Raw genomic sequence first — 21,115 nt, forward strand, 5'->3', positions numbered from 1 at the left:
ACACACAGGAATATTGATACGATGTATGAAGGATACATTTGACCTTGCGTTCACACCACCGTCTGCAACAAGTTGCTTGTGGGCGTGGCGTAGCGAGTGCTACCGCTGTCTCTTGTGGGTGTGTACCGTCCATCTAGTGGAGAGTTGTTGGCTTTTTGCTCCAAAGAAAAATGGTAGTAAATGTAAACCCTACAGCACAATTTACTCCAGTATACAACTTACATTTCTTTAAAACGCGTTTAAAATGTAAAATTTGTCTTTGTTATATTAGCTTTGTACAAGCTACGTACACTCAACGATCTCTGCTACATCTTTCCAAGCATTATTTTTATTATTATTATTTGTCTCTATGAAATCAAGGTTACAAGCTAATGTGGTCTTCTGCAGTTGTAACCTTATATTTTGGCATCCTGTGCATTTTGTGATGCCTTTCTGCTCAACAAAATGAGTTTCCGTCCAGTTTGGACACTCTCCTCATAAAGTCTCAAACTCCGTCAATAATTTTTCTTTAATACAGACTGTAAAAAGTTCAAGACTTCCAGTTGAATTCGACTTTCCTAAAGGTTTCGTGATACCGACTGTATATATGATAAGACACACACAACTGCAGCAGTTATGCATAGTGACATATGCTCTGAAAGAATCATAAAGACATATTTAGATCTGAGATTTTAGAAGTTTATAGATGTTATGTATAGAGTTTTGGATGAAAACAAAGTCAGAATCTGGGTTTCCATTGTGGTTTTCCATAAAATAGAAGTGATATTTAAACAAATTCGACAAAATACAGTTGTGAGTGGTTTGTGTTTCCATTGAGTAATGTCATGTCATGTGACTTTAATGCAAAAAATGAGTTTCCATTTCAATTTTGCAAAATATCTTTTTATCAGATTGTCTGAAAACCTGTCTGAAACGCCACACCAGAATTTCTGAGAGTAAAGTTGGAAATTTACAAGAAAGCCCTTGGATGTTCTCTGAGATTATAAAGTCATACATTTATGAGAAAAAAATTCAGAAATTCAGAGATTAAAAACTGTTTGAGCCGAGAGTTATAGGAAATGTAGTCTGTCCTCCTCAATCACACAATATATACAGGACGTTACATGGTGACACGAAGATCTCATCTCATTATCTCTAGCCGCTTTATCCTGTTCTACAGGGTCGCAGGCGAGCTGGAGCCTATCCCAGCTGACTACGGGCGAAAGGCGGGGTACACCCTGGACAAGTCGCCAGGTCATCACAGGGCTGACACATAGACACAGACAACCATTCACACTCACATTCACACCTACGGTCAATTTAGAGTCACCAGTTAACCTAACCTGCATGTCTTTGGACTGTGGGGGAAACCGGAGCACCCGGAGGAAACCCACGCGGACACGGGGAGAACATGCAAACTCCACACAGAAAGGCCCTCGCCGGCCACGGGGCTCGAACCCAGGACCTTCTTGCTGTGAGGCGACAGCGCTAACCACTACACCACTGTGCCGCCCCGACACGAAGATATGAAGTTTATCTTTGAGTGGTGAACAAATGATATATTTTTCAACACGAGAAGATAAACTTCATTTATTTTTTTCATGGTCCGGTTTCCATCAAATCCCGTGCTCTGATTGGCTGGCGAGTGGGTCCGTATCCTATGATACGGACCCCAGTTACGGATCCTGGTTACGGACCTCTGGCGACTCGCTCGTTCACAGCAATAACAAACATAGTAGCATTTTTTGTCAACATTTATCTAAGATTTATTTATAAGATTATCAAAAATCATATAAATTTTTGCCAGCATTTCTCAGGAGAATAGCATTAATTTTACAGCATGGACAGTGATAACGACAGTGTTCAGAGTTTTACTACCCTGAGGAAGAAGAAATAAAAGAAAACATTTCAGGAGAAAGCTAAAAACCTCTAACTTGCTAACGCCGAGCAAAAACATGGCTGAATCCTGAATGACTCAATTTTGTATAAATACGGGACTACATAGGCGGCAAAATGTAGGGTATTTTTCCCTGCCATGGAAGTGCAGTTGTATACCGAGGAGGAAGCAATTTGCATTACAGCCGTGAATGAGGATTCAAAATGGCGGCTCGGCTCGGTTTTCCCTTTCGGGCGCTCTCGTTTTCTGTTAGAATTTGGTAAAGAAAAAAATAAATATATTATTTACCAGCTTAAGGTCGGTCTGTATGGTGAAATACCGTGACCTCGGCCTTGAATACTGACCTCGGCCCAGAGGGCCTCGGTCAGTACTTTCAAGACCTCGGTCACGGTATTTCACGATACGGACCTCCCAGCTGGTAAATAACATATATACTAGTGCATCTCAAAAAATTAGAATACCATGAAAAAGTTCCTTTTTTTTCATAATTTAATTCACAAAGGTAAACTTTCATATATTCTTTATTCATTACATGTAAAGTGAAATATTTAAAGCCTTTTTTGTTTTAATTTTGATGATCATGGCTTATAGCTCATGAAACTCAGAAATCCAGTATCTCAAATTATTAGAATATTCCCTAAGATCAATCAAAAAAGGATTTACAATACAGAAATGTCCAACTTCTGAAAAGTATATTCATTTATACACTCAATACTTGGTTGGGGCTCCTTTACCATGAATTACTGTATCAGTGCGGTGTGGCATGGAGGTGATCAGTCTGTGGCACTGCTGAGGTGTTATTGAAGCCCAGGTTGCTTTGATAGTGGCCTTCAGCGTATCTGTATTTTTGGGTCGGGTGTTTCTCATCTTCCTCTTGACAATACCCCACAGATTCTCTATGGGGTTCAGGTCAGGCAAGTTGGCTGGCCAATCAAACACAGTAATATCATGGTCAGCAAACCATTTGGTAGTAGTTTTGGCACTGTGGGTAGGTGCTAAGTCCTGCTGGAAAAGGAAATCAGCATCTCCAAAAAGCTCGTCAGCAGATGGAAGCATGAAGTGCTCTAAAATCTCCTGGTAGATGGCTGTGTTGACTTTGGACTTGATAAAATACAGTGGACCAACACCAGCAGATGACATGGCACCCCAAATCATCACAGACTGTGGAAACTTCACACTGGGCTTCAAACACCTTGGATTCTGTGCCTCTCCGCTCTTCCTCCAGACTCTAGAACCGTGATTTCCAAATTAAATGCAAAATGTACTTTCATCTGAAAAGAGGACTTTGGACCGCTGAGCAACAGTCCATTTCTTTCTCTCCTTAGCCCAGATAAGACACTTCTGACATTGTCTCTGGCTCAGGAGCAGCTTGATATTAGGAATGTGAAAGTTGTATCCCCTTTCTTGAAGTTGTCTGTTCGTGATGGGTCTTGATACACTAACACCAGCCTCAGTCCACTCCTTGTGAAGCTCTCCCAAGTTCTTGAATCAACTTTTCTTGACAATCCTCTCAAGACTGCGGCCATCCCTGTTGCTTGTGCACCTTTTCCAGCGACCCTTTTCAGCAATTACCTTTTGTGGCTTACCCTCCTTGTGGAGGGCATCAGTGATCATCTTCTGGACAACAGTCAACTCAGCAGTCTTCCCCATGATTGTGGTTGTGTACTGAACTATACCGAGAGATACACTGTGTTCATACTGTTTTACTCAAACTCGAAATGAAATATTCTAATATTTTGAGATGGTTTTTTTTATGTTTTTGTACTGTATGCCATACTGATTAAAATTAAAATAGAAAAATGCTTGAAACATTTTAGTTTATGTGTAACGAGTCTATAATATATAACATTTTCACTTTCTTAAATAACTGATGGAAAATATTGAACTTTTTCACAATATTCTAATTTTTTGAGATGCACTAGTTTATTTTTTTTGCGGTCCGGTTTCCATCAAATCCTGCACTCTGATTGGCTGGCGAGCGGGTCCGTATCCTATGGTACGGACCCCGGTTATGGACCCCTGGCAACTTGCTCGTTCACAACAACAACAAACATAGTAGCAATTTTTGTCAACATTTATTTTCACATTTCTCAGGAGAATAGCATTAATTTTACAGCATGGATAGCGATAACGACAGTGTTCACAGCGAAAGTGAGTTTTACTACCCTGAGGAAGAAGAAATAAAAGAAAACATTTCAGGAGAAAGCTAAAAACCTCTAACTGTTGCTAACGCTGAGCAAAAACATGGCTGAATCCTGAATGACTCAATTTTGTATAAATAGGGGACTACATAGGCGGCAAAATGTAGTTTTTTCCTGCCATGGAAGTGCACTTGTATACCGAGGAGGAAGCAATTTGCATTACAGCCGTGAATGAGGATTCAAAATGGCGGCTCGGCTCGGTTTTCCCTTTCGGGTGCTCTCGTTTTCTGTTAGAATTTGGTAAAGAAAAAAATAAATATATTATTTACCAGCTTAAGGTTGGTCTGTATGGTGAAATACCGTGACCTCGGCCTTGAATACTGACCTCGGCCCAGAGGGCCTCGGTCAGTACTTTCAAGACCTCGGTCACGGTATTTCACGATACGGACCTCCCAGCTGGTAAATAATATATACATCTTTGCGCCACCGTGTAATGTTCTTTGGACACATCCACACAAAAAATAATCCAAGTTAATCAAAAGAATTTTAATTCTGAACCAATTCGCTATTTTGACAACCCGCGTCTAGTCAGCGGGAAAACACCGGGAGTGACGTCATTGGAGTGAAATATTGGGAAATATTATACATCCAGGCCACTTTTTCCATGGAATAAAAATGTGTTCTATTCCCTTCTAGTGGGTTTATTAATGGGATGCAATATTGTTATCATATTGATTATCCTCCATGTATTACACCACTCTCCCCAATGGAGAATGAGCGTGCGATACTGTTACAATATTGCACTTGTCAAGACAACATGATGTCACACTTCAGAGCTCATGCAAAGATCCAATGACAACACTTTTCTGCTGCGCATGCGCACAATCATTTCTTTGTCCGCTGGGAAAGAGAGAAGACGAGGCTAATCCAGTGCTAGGTTTAAGCACTAAATAAATAAATTGAAAACTGAAACTAAAGACGCAGTGAACACCCGAAAGGCTACCAAAACTTCATATATTCTTCACGCATATTTACAAGAGAAAAACATACCAACGGACATAAAAAAAAACTGGAAGACGTCGGAGATGTAAAACTTCTGCACTAGCGAGTGACTGACAGTTTGTTCCCAAACATGGCTGCGAGGTTTGCTTCCTTAAAAGCAGAAGATTTCGAGAGAATTTTGAAAGAGAAAGACATGCTGAACACCCAAAAGGCTATAACAACTTCACTGGATATTCTTCACGAATATTTACAAGAGAAAAACAGACCAACAGACATGGGAAAACTGGAAAAGAGAGCAATAGTGGAAATATTGTCAAAATTCAATTTTGGTAAGTTACCGCCCTGTTCTTGTTTTTTGTAAAGTCTATAATTGTTCCATCGAATGTGTATGTATAATAATAATAATAATAATAATGATATTATTATTATTGGCTGGCTTTTTTCGTGGTCTATCAGATGTATTCCATTCAGCTAGCATGATATTGAACTCGTTTTCCGAGCTTTTTCTGTAAATGTACGCCTTTAGGGTAGTATCTCACTGGGCTGCGACAGCTTGCGACAAACTGCGAACATCATTCACGAGAGAGTTTCAAAAGTGTCGTGAAACATTCGTGGGGCTTCTCAGTTTCCTCGCATGAGTTGCAAAGTGTCGCTCCTTTGTCGCTGAAATTTTGAACATGTCCAAAAAATTAGTGCGACAGAATTTCTCTCAAAATAGCTGCAAATGCGTCGCTGGTGTCACAAAGCCGTCGCGAACCCTTTTCAAATCAGTTTCTGTGAGACAGGAAGTGTGAGTTGAGACAGGAAGTGCGAGCCAGTATCTCACTGGGCTGCGACAGCCTGCGACTACTGGGATACACAACAATTGTGGTAAAATATGCGAATATCAATTCAGTGTGATTCCAAGTGAAAATTGTCGCTAATTCACATATTTTATCGCAATTGTTGTATCTCCAACTAGTCGCAGGCTGTCGCAGCCCAGTGAGATACTGGCTTTATTGATTTTTTTTCTCAGAATATTACTCACCGCCTCAGCTCCATTTTTTTTTTTTTTACCTACAATGGCATTTTTTTACCTCATATGGCATCATACAAACACCGCCTCATGCAAGTATAAAAACTTTACAATATTTGAGAGGGTGTTTTGTTTCCATTACTCATTTTTATTTCGAAATTTCAAAATGCACATTAAGAAGGTTAAGGGAAACATAGCTTGAGACATTCTTACTGACTAAACTAACTCTCTCTCTCATTGGTGTTGTATTTTTCTATTTTTCTCAGATTTACATTCACAGAGAATCTGCGTCTAATTACGGCTCTAGTTCCCAGACCCCACTGTACGAACCTGACCTGACAAAAAAAAAAAAAGGAGGGACAAAAAAGAAAACAGGGAGAAAGAGAAATGGAGGGAGGAGACTGTTTCGTGGCATTCCTTTACCTAAAATGCTCTCTGACCATCTCTCCCCCCTACTGTCTCGGTGGGTGTATATTTTTGCAGTTTGAAGGAGAAAAATGAAAGCATCTGTCTGACGCCAGTGAACTGCCAGACCACAGAATTCTCCCAACACTCCCAAATCTCACACTCTTTCATTTCCCTTCATTTATCACCCATAATACACACACACACACACAGTCATAGATCTGTCCAGAAGGAAAGACCAAGTCTGACTCTTTCCCACACACCTCTTCTTCTTATTCAGTCTCTCTCTCTCTCTCACACACACACACAAATTCTAAAACGGTCTTAGTGCACAGAAGTTGCATAACAACTTCAAATCTCCATCAGGTCAACCTAAACGCTGCTCTAACTCTATTTAATTTAATAAGACAGCATCAAAGTCAAAGTCAAAGTCCTTCCCACGCCTTACAGTACCTGGTATTCCTAGGCAGTCTCCCACTCAAGTACTAACCAGGCCCAACCTGTATGTGGCGCATCGGGCGCCGCCGATCTCCGTTTCCATAGCCCTCGGCCTCTCGCCTATTACATAGCTAGGGTTACAGTGGGGGGCTAGTCCTCTGATAACCACGAGAGTTTAACTCCCCATGCACATCTGTATTGCAGCGTGCCTTGCCAGATGGCGGTAGGTACCATTTTTATGATGGTCTTTGGTATGACCCGACCGTGAATAGAACTCACGATCTCCCGATCGAGAGGCGGACACGCTACCACTAGGCCACTAGTCGGTATTAATAAGACAGCATACACACACACATACACCCACCCACCCATGCAAACACAAGGATCCACACACAAGCCCGTACACTCACATAAACAACCACTGAGTCTTGCGGTGGAGCCGTAATCATTTAGGCAGATTGTAGAGATTGAAGAAAGACTAACATTGGGTACTTTGGCACCGAGCAGGTCCCCCCCCCACACACACAAAACTTGCATCTGATACAGTATGTGTGTTTAGAGATCTGTGTTCAATTACCACAACCACATATTTACACACAAAAAGAGAGCATCTCGTCATCGTGCGCTTCATCAAGGCTTTTTAGATGAAGGCTTTTTAGATTAAGATTTAAAACAGACGCTCACATACTGTACACAACATACCAGCTAATAATATTTCAAATACATGTATTTTCAACATTTCAGAAAGAACAAACTGCAACGAAACAAAACAGCATCTGGATATAAATTCCTCCAAGCCATTTTTCCCTCGCCTCTTCATCTTCATCCTGTCTCTGACTTCTCATAGTCAGTCTTTTTTTAATCGCACGTAATGTCTTATTTACGCCTGATGAGTCCAATGTTGCCTCGTTACGACGAGCTAGCCAGCTACCTCCTCAAAACAGTGAATTGTAGAATCAGTGTTATAGATTCAACAAGCGGATTAATTTAAATGGAAGAAGTGTGACGCTGGCGGCACGGTGGTGTAGTGGTTAGCGCTGTCGCCTCACAGCAAGAAGGTCCTGGGTTCGAGCCCCATGGCCGGCGAGGGCCTTTCTGTGTGGAGTTTGCATGTTCTCCCCATGTCCGCGTGGGTTTCCTCCGGGTGCTCCGGTTTCCCCCACAGTCCAAAGACATGCAGGTTAGGTTAACTGGTGACTCTAAATTGACCGTAGGTGTGAATGTGAGTGTGAATGGTTGTCTGTGTCTATGTGTCAGCCCTGTGATGACCTGGCGACTTGTCCAGGGTGTACCCCGCCTTTCGCCCGTAGTCAGCTGGGATAGGCTCCAGCTTGCCTGCGACCCTGTAGAAGGATAAAGCGGCTAGAGATAATGAGATGAAGTGTGACGCTGTTTCCTGCTGATGCTGTAAGACTGATCAGGGATGAGAGTGCATGTTGAGAAAAAAACCTGAAAAGTAGCGGGGGGCCGGCCCGCAGGTCCCCAGTGGGGTCCAGGGGTAATGTCTCGGTGAGGGACCAGGGGGCGAAGCTGATGGATTTTGGCGATTTAAACACCCAAAACCCATTAATTTTAGCAATTAAATATATGTATTTTTCTCGAAGTTGATATCCCAATTCAACATGCCATCAACTGAAACTTTTGTATCATGACAAGTGTTCTTTCTTAAATATCATATCCCACCTTGTTTGACTTTTTCAGCATGTTCAGTGCAACCTTTTGGGTTTTGGAACAATAGACCCATAAATCAGGGATGAGAATGAAAAATATTTTAAAAGTCTGAAAAAAACGGGGCGGGGCGGGGCGGGGCCCGGGGGGCCCATGGGGCTAATGATTTTTGGCTTTTTTTTTTTTTTTAACCCCAAAACCATTAATTTTATCAGCAAAAATTTGCAATTTATTTGGAAATAAATTCCCCTTCTTGGTGGACTCCCAGGTGAAAATGATTAATATGGTACAAGAGACTTGTTTTTAAACAATTCACATTTGATGATTTCAAAAAATCAATGCACCTTTTAATATAAACGAGCTCTACAGTATTATATTTCTGCATTTTAGCTATTCATGTCTTTGAATACTCTAATCCTTTAAAATGAAGTGCAAACCAGAAAAAAGTTCTATCATATAATTCTCTTAAGCTTTCTTCTGATGTTATCACGGTAGCAGGAGCTCTTGCATATTAAGCAGGCAACATTCAACATCACTTATCACTTCCCTTTCGACTGTTGTGTGTACTAACTAGGTTTTATCTGGACAGGATGTTGTGTAATGTAATACAGATACCATATGGCAGCGCTCGAAACTAACGGTGTCCCGATGTCCCGGGGACCATAAAAAATGTCATCGGGACACAAAATTATCATATCTGGGACAATCCCGGGACAATGGAAAAAAATAGATCTAGAGACGACAATTCCCCCGGGGGAAATCGTGAGAGTGATGCAGTGCGCGTAGCAGTCACAGTTGCCGGAGCTGAGCTGGACTGTATTTTTGTCTCTCTCCGCTCAGCGCGCGGGTGGGGGAGGGGCACACAAAAAGGGCAGCTTTCCGTCAGAGCGCTCCCTCCAAACAACGGGGGTTTACACGAAAACGGAAGGAGATATTCACAAACTTATTTCACATTGAGTGCCACAAGGGTCTCCTGAACACACTGATGTACTTTTTTTGTCTGTAGTGTAAAAATTGAGGACACTAGAGCGAGTTAAAAACGAGTGGCTTTTCTGATTTAACAGTCAAAGCGGAGCCACGTTTATAATGTGAGTCTATGGGGCTGTGCGCCTGCCCTCTCCTCACTTTCAGGCTTCTCATTCAAAAACTGCAAGTCCTATCGTGTAGGTAGACACATTGTGTGAATCAGGACAAGTGTGACTACTACTTTTGAGAAAATTGTGTGTAGAGTGAAAATTGGGGCTGAAAACACAGTTTAAATGAGAAAGTTTGAGCTATTTTTCCAAGCTCTCTACACTCTAACTTAACGAGCTCCATTGGTGTGTAACGCAATAAACACCCATTATAAAGCCGGAATTTCTCCAGGAACCCACATGGTGTTTGAGCTGGGACTGATCCAAAAGTATAGAACCTAGCAAAAAGTTGAATGCCAGATCCACAGAGGAGAAGTTTCTCTACGTTTTAAAGTTTGAATCATGTCTCTAGGTGAAAGCATGCCAGAGCAGCGGATGTTTGAAAATGTGTGTAGTTTTTCAAATAATTCCATAGAAATGAATGGGAAATTTATCTAGGTCAAAGAAAATGAAATTAAGCACTGTAAATAATGTAAATGATTTCTATGACTAAAGGTTACAATAAAAAAAAACTTGGATTACATTGCTTTGTTTGCACTTATATGATACGACACTTTTATCCAAAGTGACTTTACGGTTTTTTACAGTGTTACAGTCCCTGTAGCAATGTTGGGGTAGGTGCCTTGCTCAAGGGCATTGCATCTATTGATGGTATGGCTGATGGCTTTCAAAACATCTCTGAATGGGGCAACAGGTATATTACATAAAAATGGATAACGGTAATGGTGAAAATGATAAGTTGGGCTTATAAATGCCAACAGATATTCAAGGTATAAGTAGATGAAATGAACATAATAGGGGTGTTATTTTCAACTAAAGTGTACTGCAGATGTAGTGAGTTGAAACATTTTCTGAATGAGCTAGTTGGCCCCTTTAAATAAATGGGTATCTATTCATACAGTGAGATCGCCAAAGTTTAATAAACTGAAAATGCAATAACTGTAATTTTGAAGTAGATGATGTATAGGACATGTGTCACTTGTGTTTTGTGACTTATTGTAAAAATGATATAAAGGGTTCAAAATCGCATAGTTACAAATATAATAGTAACTTCATATGATAATATTAACCACTGGTTATTTCAGAGAGGAAAAAAATGGGGACACTATTGCTTCCATTCGGGACAATACAACACAGAATTCGGGACCACTGGGGGACACAAAGAAAAAAAGTTAATTTCGAGCCCTGCCATATGGTCAATTTGAAGATCGAGATGGTGATTTTGAATTAAAGAACAGGCATGTACAATGGGCATTACATATTGGAAATTTTTTTTAAATCAAAAACTATAAGTTCATCTCGGCCTAAAAAATTTGGGCAGACGCTCCTGCGCGGCACATGCCACCAATTCCGTCCCCCTATGAAATGAGCAATAAATAGGAGAGTTATACATGCTATCATACTTAAAATTTCATCAGAAATATAGATATGATACTATGATTCTCCCCAACATGCTACATTAGATAAGCTAACCCCATTTATAAAAGATACACACTTATATATGACATGTAATTGATATATATTTTTTGGGGCGCGCGCTCTCTCTCTGCCATGCCGATCCTGTAGGCTGCACTGACTCAACCGAAAACTCCGGTCCTCGAGAAAAGAGATAAAAGCCCGCCCACACTGCAAGCTGATTGGCTTATTTTGCTGAGTAACCCAATCAAGATGCTCTTTGTCTGGCATGCGCTACATGAACAGGCACACAGGCAGTGTTGCCAGATTGGGTGGTTTTAAGTGCATTTTGGCGGGTTTTGAACATATTTTGGGCTGGAAAACGTCAGCAGTATCTGGCAACACTGCACACAGTCTCCCTCGCGCATCCCCTTGCGCGCGCACATTCTAAGATGCGTGATGCAGACCTTAATGTTGCGTGCGCACGCTCTTGCTCGCTTCTATCAATACGGAGGAGACTCCCGGAACTTCCGGGAGACTTGGGATGTCTGCGTTATAAGGTGACCACAGATCGTTAATCATAACCCCCCCCCCAAAAAAAATTCTCAACGGATTTACATCGATCTCAAAAACGATCATTTTGGTCTGAAAAAGTCGGAAATCTGCCAATCGGCGGAAAATTCTCATCCCTGACTGATGATACATGGGGCAACTTTTGGGGCAGTTTTGCCGGGCAACTGCGCTTCGATACTTTCCCACTGTGATTGGGCAACATCATTTCCATCTCAACGATTTTGATAATTTTGGGCAACTTTTTAAGATCATCCAATCAGTGTACTACCAGCAAATCACATGACCACCCGAGAGCTTCTGAAATTTTCAACAAAGATGGCGGCATCTCAACGGCAGTGGAGCGAAGAAAAAGAGAGACAGCTTATATTTTTTTTATACCGGTAAGTTGTTCTGTGTAAACCCAAAGTGTTGAATTTACCTCATCAAATGCTTAGAAAACTAACAGACATCTTATTTTTATGTGCTCAGGTTGTAATTAGACATCGATTTATTTTTTTCAGCTAAGTGTAAACTGCTGTTAGCTAATCACCGCTCCATAGAGATTGAATGGGATTGAGCTAACTAGCGGTGGTTTTTGCTAACATAGTTAGCTGAAAGTTATCAATAGCTCTGTAGGGATGATGTTAGCTCTTTTGCGTCAAGTTAAAAGCCATGGGCAGCTCATGGTTTGTTTGGTGTTTTTTTTTTTTTGTGGTGAGTTGCAATAGAGATTGTCAAACTTATCGTCTGATCTAATTCACATACAGAGCACGAGTACTTGTGGAACCCGAGAGTGAAACAGTACAAACTTCAGGATCTAAAAAAGAAAGAAAGCCTTTCAGGAGCTCTGCCATCCCTTTTGCCTCCTCAGCAGCCGTCTCCTGGTCCATGTCCTTTTTGCTGAGATGAGAATGAAATGATTATGTTTTTGTGATGTATGTGTCAGTTATTAGTTCTCGCATATATGATTGAGGCTAGTAGCATTTTTAAAGAGATTTACAAAGTTTATTATTAACAGAATAATGTGGTTATTTTGACTTATAAATGTTAAAATAATGGCAGATTATCTTTTGATCAGAGGATCTATCCAGTTTTGTTCCAGAAGTGATATTTACTTGAGCGAAATAAATAAAGGCTGAAGCCAAGACAAAAGTAACAGCTGCAAATGTTTCAGTGTCCATCTTTGCGGTGTCTGTGTCCCTGGCAATGATTGGTTGTTGCCAAGTGTCTGTTGCCCAAAAAGTTGCCCCGTGTACCATCACCTTAAGTGGCCATGTTGATGTGATATCACTTGCTGAACTCGAGGGTGAGGAGACTGTCCCTAGTTGAGGGGGCTTTTTGTTTGGGTTTTATTTTATGAGGTTATGACTATGACTGTTAGCTGAATGCAGCATTAAAATAACAGTACAGTAGAGAAGGTTCTTGGTGTGTTTTATCACGAGGAGAATATTTTTAAGCAAATTGATATCAGCTAACTAACTAATTTTTGCTAGTGTTAGCGGAGATAAACACCCCAATTGTAGCTAGCTAGCTAACACAGCTCCAAGGCAGTGTGAAAGGTTGCTTGTTGACGAGATATTGTCTATCAGTGCAGTCGAGTATCACTATAAATAAACACTTCTTAATGATGCAGTCGGTCCAATGTTCGCTCTATAAAATGGCTGCTGTTATAGACATGAAATGCAAGACTCAGGAGAAAAAGTAGGAGTAGAGGATTAAATGGAGAACAGGTTCTGTATAACAATGTGTGACCATCAGTGAGCAGCTACACACACACACACACACACACACAGAGCAGAGTGTGTCAATGACCGTGCTGACCTGACTCAACTATTTTTGTGATCCCCCTATTAAACTTGAACCAGAGACAACAGCTGTGAGCTGCGTGTGTGCGCGCGCATGTGTGTGTTTGTGTGTGTGTGGGGGGGGATGTGCATGACGGATGGAAGGTGTGAGAAAAACGTCTATAATGTGCTTGTGTGAAACAGTAAGAAAAGACAGACTCTGTACCACACACACACACACACACACACACACAGCTGCCATGCCTCACAGTTTCTACAACCTCTGACCTGCGGTTAAGCTTGAGGGAGAAGCCTGACCTCGTGAAGCTCCCAAACACACACACAGCTTTCTTAACCTTTGACCCACGGCACGTGTCAGCCCTTTCATCAAGAAACACAGACCGAGAGAGAGAGAGAGAGAGAGAGAGAGAGAGAGAGAGAGAACATACCACTCATAATATCTCATATTTAATATATAATAAAATTAGTTAATTGCAGTTTTCATCACCCACATCAGCAAAAACCTGTCCAGTGAGACATACATAATGAAGGGATGAATACTAATTAATTGACTAATTAATTAATGTTGCACTTTTGTATCGGTCATGAACTACAGCTCCCTATGGATCGATTCTCAATTATTAATTCAGCGAGGTATGATCTTACATAACACCAACAGTAAAAAACATACAAGTAGTGTAAGACTGAGGTTATTCATTTTACCTCCCAGTTTTCTCATTCACCCACCAACGTAGAATTTCTGACAACTGGCAATCTAAAGATCAGACCCACTTCGGAGGTAAGAGACCTTGGTATCATACTTGACCATCATCTAACATTGCATGTTAATACAGTATGCCAGTCAGCGTACCAGTCCCTCATACAACTTTTAGTTAATTTTACAATTATTTTATTTCGTAAACGCATTGAGAATTGGTGTAATGCGTCTCTAAGAACGTTTTGTATTATTATTATTTTCCCAATATAACTGCATTTTTTAAATTTCTTTTTTTTTACTCCTGGTATACAGTAAGCTCAGTCCGATCATGGTCGTGCATGTCTGATGATGCTTCCATGCAGAGAAAAAATAAAACACTGGTATCCAAAACACCGGGATTAAAAAGTTTGCAGAATGGACTAATTGACAGATGCTTCCTGTGCTGTTAGACCAGCTACTTGACTCCGATTGCACTAGCTAGCTACATCAATCAGTAGCCAGTCAGCGTACCAGTCCCTCATACAACTTTTTGTTAATTTTACAATAATTTTATTTCGTAAACGCATTGAGACTTGGTGTATTGCGTCTCTAAGAACGTTTTGTATTATTATTATTCTCCCAATCTAACTGCATTTTTTAAATTTCTTTTTTTTTTACACTCCTGTTATACAGTAAGCTCAGTACGATCATGGTCGTGCATGTCTGATGATGCTTCCATGCAGAGAAAAAAAAATAAAATTTATCCAAAACACCGATATTAAAAAGTTTGCAGAATGGACTAACTGACAGATGCTTCCTGTGCTGTTAGACCAGCTTTTGACTCCGATAGCACTAGCTAGCTACATCAGATGTCAGCTTAGCAAGCCATGCTAACTGGTTAACATCTCTGACAATCATCTTGACCAATCTTGTTAGCATGATGTAATATGTTTTGGTTTTTTTTGTTTTTTTCCTGAAATGGGTCTGCCCAATCAAAATATGCTTTCTATGGCTGAGTTTCTGTGTAGGTAGGAAACATATAATTCCCATGGACTATATGGGCCAAAAGAACACATTTGGAAAAAAAAAGAAAGAAAGGAAAAAAAAAAGCTCAGCGGTTTTGTTTGGTCTTGTCTGTGGGTCTCATTTGAAAGGCTTCTGGAGACTGGAAATGTGACATGTAGCAAAACCACTCTGATGACCTCTGTGCTTTTGCTTGGTCAGGACTTTTTACAATAGGAGGTATGTGTGCTCTTTGCGTCTGGTCAGGTATAAATGGCAGAGGTTAAACCGGGGCTCAATGTCAGTTCACCACCAGGCAAGTGCTGGGACACACAGACGCGCATCATCATCACCACCACCATGGGCAGAGTGAGCAAACTGGTTTCAACCAATACTCAACAAAGCAACATCTTCATGTTACGTTTGAGGTTCATTTTTGTATTTTTCCTCTCCAGGTGATCTTCTACGAGGACAGGAACTTCCAGGGCCGCTCCTATGAGTGCAGCAGTGACTGCTCGGATATGTCCACCTATCTGAGCCGCTGCCACTCGTGCAGGGTGGAGAGCGGCTGCTGGATGGTGTACGATCGTCCCAACTACATGGGCAACCAGTACTTCATGAGAAGAGGCGAGTACGCCGACTACATGAGCATGTGGGGCTGGGGCAACAACTGCATCAGATCCTGTCGCATGATCCCCATGGTGAGATGAATTTTTTTTATATCTATCTATATCTATAGAACTTTTTTCTTTGGAAGGTGGTGGTTTTACCAAAGCAACTAATCTTGTTACCTATAACAGTACAGAGGAGCTTACAGGATGAGGGTCTACGAGAGGGAGAACTTCATGGGGCAGATGATGGAAGGAATGGATGATTGCGATTCTTTCATGGATCGCTACCGCTGGTCTAGCGGCTGCATGTCCTGCCACGTGATGGACGGCCATTGGCTCATGTACGAGCATCCTCACTACAGAGGAAGGATGTGGTACTTCAGCCCCGGAGAGTACCGCAACTTCAGGGACTACGGTGGCATGAGGTTCATGAGCATGAGGCGCATCATGGACTCTTGGTATTAAGCTAACACAATTTTTTTTTCAATAAATGAACATGAAATAAGTTTCACCTACCTGGCATTTAATTTTTTTATGACTACAAAATGGGTGATATTGCCAAAATTATTATATCATAACCCTTTCACCATACACCATAGGTCTGGATATATTTAATTTTACTTCCAAAGTGTCGTTAAAACAGCAGCTACACATTAAAAATACTGAAATACTGTTGAAAAAATAAAATAAAAAAACAGGAAAAATAGGCCATCTCTCAGCTGTATTGTGTATTTAAATTTACCATTTGAAATATTTCTGGATACATTTGAACCAACAGGACCCCATGTGTCCAACAGAACCTACTTGAGAACACAGCTGACACACACACACACACACACACACACACACACACTCCCAGGAGCCAATTACCGGCAGCTGACCATCACACTCACACACATCCGTTCCTCTCATCGTCTTTTCACTGGAATATTTTGTATTCTTTATTTTCTATTGATGTTAAAAATAAATCTGCTTGTGCACATATTTCATATGGACCCACAAACAAATGAACAGGTGCAACATGCAAGATTTCACAGCACACTCTCAGACTGATGATAAGGAAGGTAAGAGAGAAGTGAGCAGTCAGTTGAAAAGACTTGCAGGATGACCTGAAAGCAGCAGGAGCAACAGTTACACAGGAATGAACTGCAGTGCAATCTTCTCCGTTCCTACACCTCACACAGAGATGTGGGTCTAAACGCATTCACACGAATCAGAACTCTTTTGGATCAGTCAGAAGAAATAAAAATAAAAATCTTTAGCAATATTTCAGCTCGGTGTGTTCGGAGAATGAAGGGTTGAGCGTATGATCCCAAGAACACCATGCTCTCTATTTTGTTATAATGCTCACAAATGAGGCTTTTCACCTTTCACACTTGTGCCTGCTTTGCGTGTTTACTTTCCTGTTTTCAGATTTTCAAAGTCAAAGTCCTTCCTGCACCATTCATGGCACGTTTGGCTGCACCTATCTCCATTTTGTAACCCTCGGCCTCTCGCCTATATTACATAGCTAGGGTTACAGTGGGGGGCTAGTCCTCTGGTAACTGCGAGAGTTTGACTCCCCCCTCACATCTGTATTGCAGATGGCAGTAGGCACCATTTTTATGATGGTCTTTGGTATGACCCAACCATGAGTAGAACTTGTGATCTCCTGATTGAGAGGCAGACAGGCTAACCACTAGGCCACTCGCCGGTTTCAGACTTTACATACCAATAAATCAATAAGCTAATAACATACTGTACAAAGGGGGCGGCACGGTGGTGTAGTGGTTAGCCCTGTCACCTCACAGCAAGAAGGTCTGGGTTCGAGCCCCGTGGCCAGCGAGGGCCTTTCTGTGCGGAGTTTGCATGTTCTCCCCGTGTCCGCGTGGGTTTCCTCTGGGTGCTCTGGTTTCCCCCACAGTCCAAAGACATGCAGGTTAGGTTAACTGGTGACTCTAAATTGACCGTAGGTGTGAGTGTGAATGGTTGTCTGTGTCTATTGGCCCTTTTCCACTACCCTTTTTCAGCTCACTTCAGCTCGCTTCAGCTCACTTCAGCCCGACACGGCTCGCGTTTCGACTACCAAAAACCAGCACGACTCAGCTCGTTTCAGCCCTGCTTAGCCCCTAAAACTCGCACCGTTTTGGAGTGGGGCTGAAGCGAGCCAAGCCGTGCCGAGTGAGGCTGGGGGCGTGAGCAGACACTCCCCTGTGCACTGATTGGTGAGGAGGAGTGTCCTCACATGCCCACACACGCCCCGCGAGCGCGCTGGGATCTGTAAACACCGCAAACCCGGAAGAAGAAGAATTACGAATTACGAGAATTTCTGAAGCCTTATGCGCCTCGCCTCATCTATACGCTCTTGCCAGTATCTGTTGGCGTTGTCGGTGACAACAAGCCACAGCACCAAGACCAGCAACACTAACGACTCCATGTCCTCCATGTTTATTGTTTACTATTCGGGTCGTGAGACTACCGCTTAAAAGATCACTGAATCAGTGACATACAGAGCATCGTGGACGAGTTCGCGGAGCGCAAGGCTCGTCGTATGCCCTTCAAATAATGCGCGCAGTAGGCTATTGATGTTTTATTATGAGCCATGTACAGTATGTCACCTAATGTTTTTTTGTTTCTGAGTTACATGTTCGTTTGAAGGACTTAATGTACAAAATAACATAGTTGCACCCCGTAGTGTTGAAATTGGTAAACACAGTGCATTCAGTGAGGTTTGCACCGCCCTCCTTTTATTTCTGACTCTTCCTGTCACCGTTGCAACCTCTGAGCGCTCATTCGTATGCCCTTTAAGGTATTAGGCAGAGACCCGTCCACCCGTAAATTTGACGGGCAATTGCCGATTTCAACGGGCAAGTATACACACAGACGGATACTGAAACGGACGATAATGCCGAAAATTTTCGCACATGAATACTCCCACATGTCATCCGATAAATCCAGTTATGTTCCGCCCACACACGGACTGGCCATCGGGAGTAGCGGGAGTTTTCCCGGTGGGCTGGTGGTTCAGCGTGGGCCGGCGGAGAAAAAAAAAAAAAAAACAGTTGCGCGCTGGCCTTTAATATGATAAGCAATGTTAACAGTTTCTTTAACAAACTGTTAACATTGCTTATTACAGTTGCGCGCTGGCCTTTAATATGATAAGCAATGTTAACAGTTTGTTAAAGAAACTGTTAACATTGCTTATCATATTAAAGGCCAGCGCGCAACTGTTTTTTTTTTTTTTCTCCGCTGGCCCACACTGAACCACCGGCCCACTGGGAAAACTCCCGCTACTCCCGATGGCCAGTCCGTGTGTGGTTCCGCCATCATTTACAAATCGTAAGAAACACAGTTTAATACGAAAAATACTGAAAACTTGAAATGAAAAATCAGAATATTTCATCGTTTCCGCCATTTTGGCCCGCACTGAATCTTGTAACATGCGGACTGAATAAATCGCGAATTCTGATTGGTCGAAAATTGCCAAACACCCTGCGTTGTAGTTTCCTCTTTCTTGGCGGGAGAACCGCATTTTTTTTTGCTGACTCACTCTTCTGGATCAAGATGAATCCCAACAAACGCCCCAAATTGAATGTGACACAAACTGATTCGTTTTTCCACAAAAAGACAGAAAAGGTATGTGTGATACATTGATTAACAAGGGGGGTTCATTGGGGTATGGTAAAATAGAATACTGTTGGTTTTTTTTTTTATTAAATACTGTAACTAGATCAAAAGATTATATACAATTCATTGTTGTTTATTTTCTTTTCACTTTTGTTACCAAATCAAACACCATACATACATCTGATACATTCAGGAGTGAAACTGAAAAAAATACAAAGTAAAAATATGCAATATTTCTGATCAAAAATTACACGCCATTTCACCCTGAAAATGTCCTAGAATGCAGGAAATGAAGTCTAAATTTCAAAAATTTTCTGGGGGGGCATGCCCCCAGACCCCCCCTAGAGGGACTTCGCGCCTGCGGCGCTCGTCTTCGCACCTGCGGCGCTTATCAGGATTATATAAAATATTATTTTTGACTGGTAAATTTCTTTTTCTGCCTAATACCCTAATGCCCTTCAAATAATGTGCGCAGTATAGGCTATTGATGTTTTATTATGAGCCATGTACAGTATCCTAATGTTTTTTGTTTCTGAGTTACATGTTCGTTTGAAGGACTTGATGTACTAAATAACATAGTTGCACCCGGTAGTGTTGAAATTGGTAAACACCGCAGTTGCGGACATTTTGTAGCCTAAAATGATGTTATGATAAGCTTTAATAAAGGGCCCGGTCATTTGCCCCGCCCCCGGCCCGGCTCTGACTTGTTCCGCCACTGTCACTGATGTCACTGTTTGCGCTGCTTAACGACATCACGTGACGTCCACCCACTTTCGCTAACTCCACCCAATGTGTCCACCCACTTCCAGCCAGCACGGTTCAGCGCGGTTGTAGTCGAAATGCAACTCCAACAGCCCCGCTCAGCTCGACTCAGCTCGACTCAGCACGGCACGGCTCAGCCGCGTTTGTAGTGGAAAAGCGGCATATGTGTCAGCCCTGTGATGACCTGGCAACTTGTCCAGGGTGTACCCCGCCTTTCGCCCGTAGTCAGCTGGGATAGGCTCCAGCTTGCCTGCGACCCTGTAGAAGGATAAAGCGGCTAGAGATAATGAGATGAGATGAGACATACAGAGGGACCTGCTAGACCTTCAGAGAAGGCCCAAACATATCAGCATTTCAAATGTTATATGAGTGATTCCACGCTTATGGGTACTGAAATGGGGACATGAACTTATTTTTAAAAATTCACCTAAAACCATTTCTTTTTTTACCATCAGGTCACAAAACATGTAATCTTTAATGAATGATATGTTAAAAGATAACTTTAATTTTCTGAGATGTAATAAAAACATATTTATATGCCAAAGTCAGAACGTAACAGAAGTGTTGTGGACATATATATTCTCAATTTTAACAATGTAGAATTACTTTTTGAAACATAGGAAGGCGATGTTTTAGCAAATATAATTAATAAACATGTGTAGTAGAATAAACATACACATTCTTTCAATAAGATTAACATGGTATATAGCTAGATTGTAATTAATTTGTAACAGACGCGAGATGGACAGTCGTAACAGAAGTAATGTAACAGACATCATTTTGGAACTCATAGGCTTGACTTTGGCATATAAATATGTGGTTGTGACATCATCGTAAACAAATCCCTTCTACTCATCCAGACGACTTCACAACGGCGCCGTTGCCAGATCTTTCCACTCTGGAACCTGTTCTCAAAAGATTTCGTTTTGGGGCACCCAAAACGCCGGTGCTGTGTGGACGCCAGGCCGAAACGATAAACAATTTTATCAGATTCACCTGAATCCGTTGCCGTGTGGACAGGGCCTAAA

At 41.7% G+C, this 21,115-nt stretch overlaps 2 protein-coding genes across 11 annotated transcripts in view; one reads left to right on the forward strand and one right to left on the reverse strand.

Moving 5' to 3' along the window:
* The window catches only part of LOC132866324 (gamma-crystallin M2-like), a 19,032-nt gene extending 2,848 nt beyond the window's left edge, over positions 1-16,184 (forward strand). Inside the window, exons 1-3 of one of the 3 annotated variants that reach the window (XM_060899046.1) lie at positions 15,339-15,489; positions 15,564-15,809; positions 15,909-16,184. In XM_060899046.1, coding sequence (XP_060755029.1) covers positions 15,382-15,489; positions 15,564-15,809; positions 15,909-16,184 — 630 coding nt within the window. In that variant the 5' untranslated portion in view covers positions 15,339-15,381. Of the gene's footprint in view, positions 1-15,338; positions 15,490-15,563; positions 15,810-15,908 lie in introns of those variants that run through there. The other 2 variants (XM_060899045.1, XM_060899047.1) reach the window with 2 other exon arrangements.
* The window catches only part of LOC132866322 (nuclear factor 1 X-type-like), a 213,797-nt gene that overhangs the window by 67,080 nt on the left and 125,602 nt on the right, over positions 1-21,115 (reverse strand). The gene's annotated exons all lie outside the window — the stretch shown is intronic.

The sequence above is a fragment of the Neoarius graeffei genome, chromosome 18 (genome assembly GCF_027579695.1).
Source record: "Neoarius graeffei isolate fNeoGra1 chromosome 18, fNeoGra1.pri, whole genome shotgun sequence".
In the NCBI taxonomy this organism is placed as follows: Eukaryota; Metazoa; Chordata; class Actinopteri; order Siluriformes; family Ariidae; genus Neoarius; species Neoarius graeffei.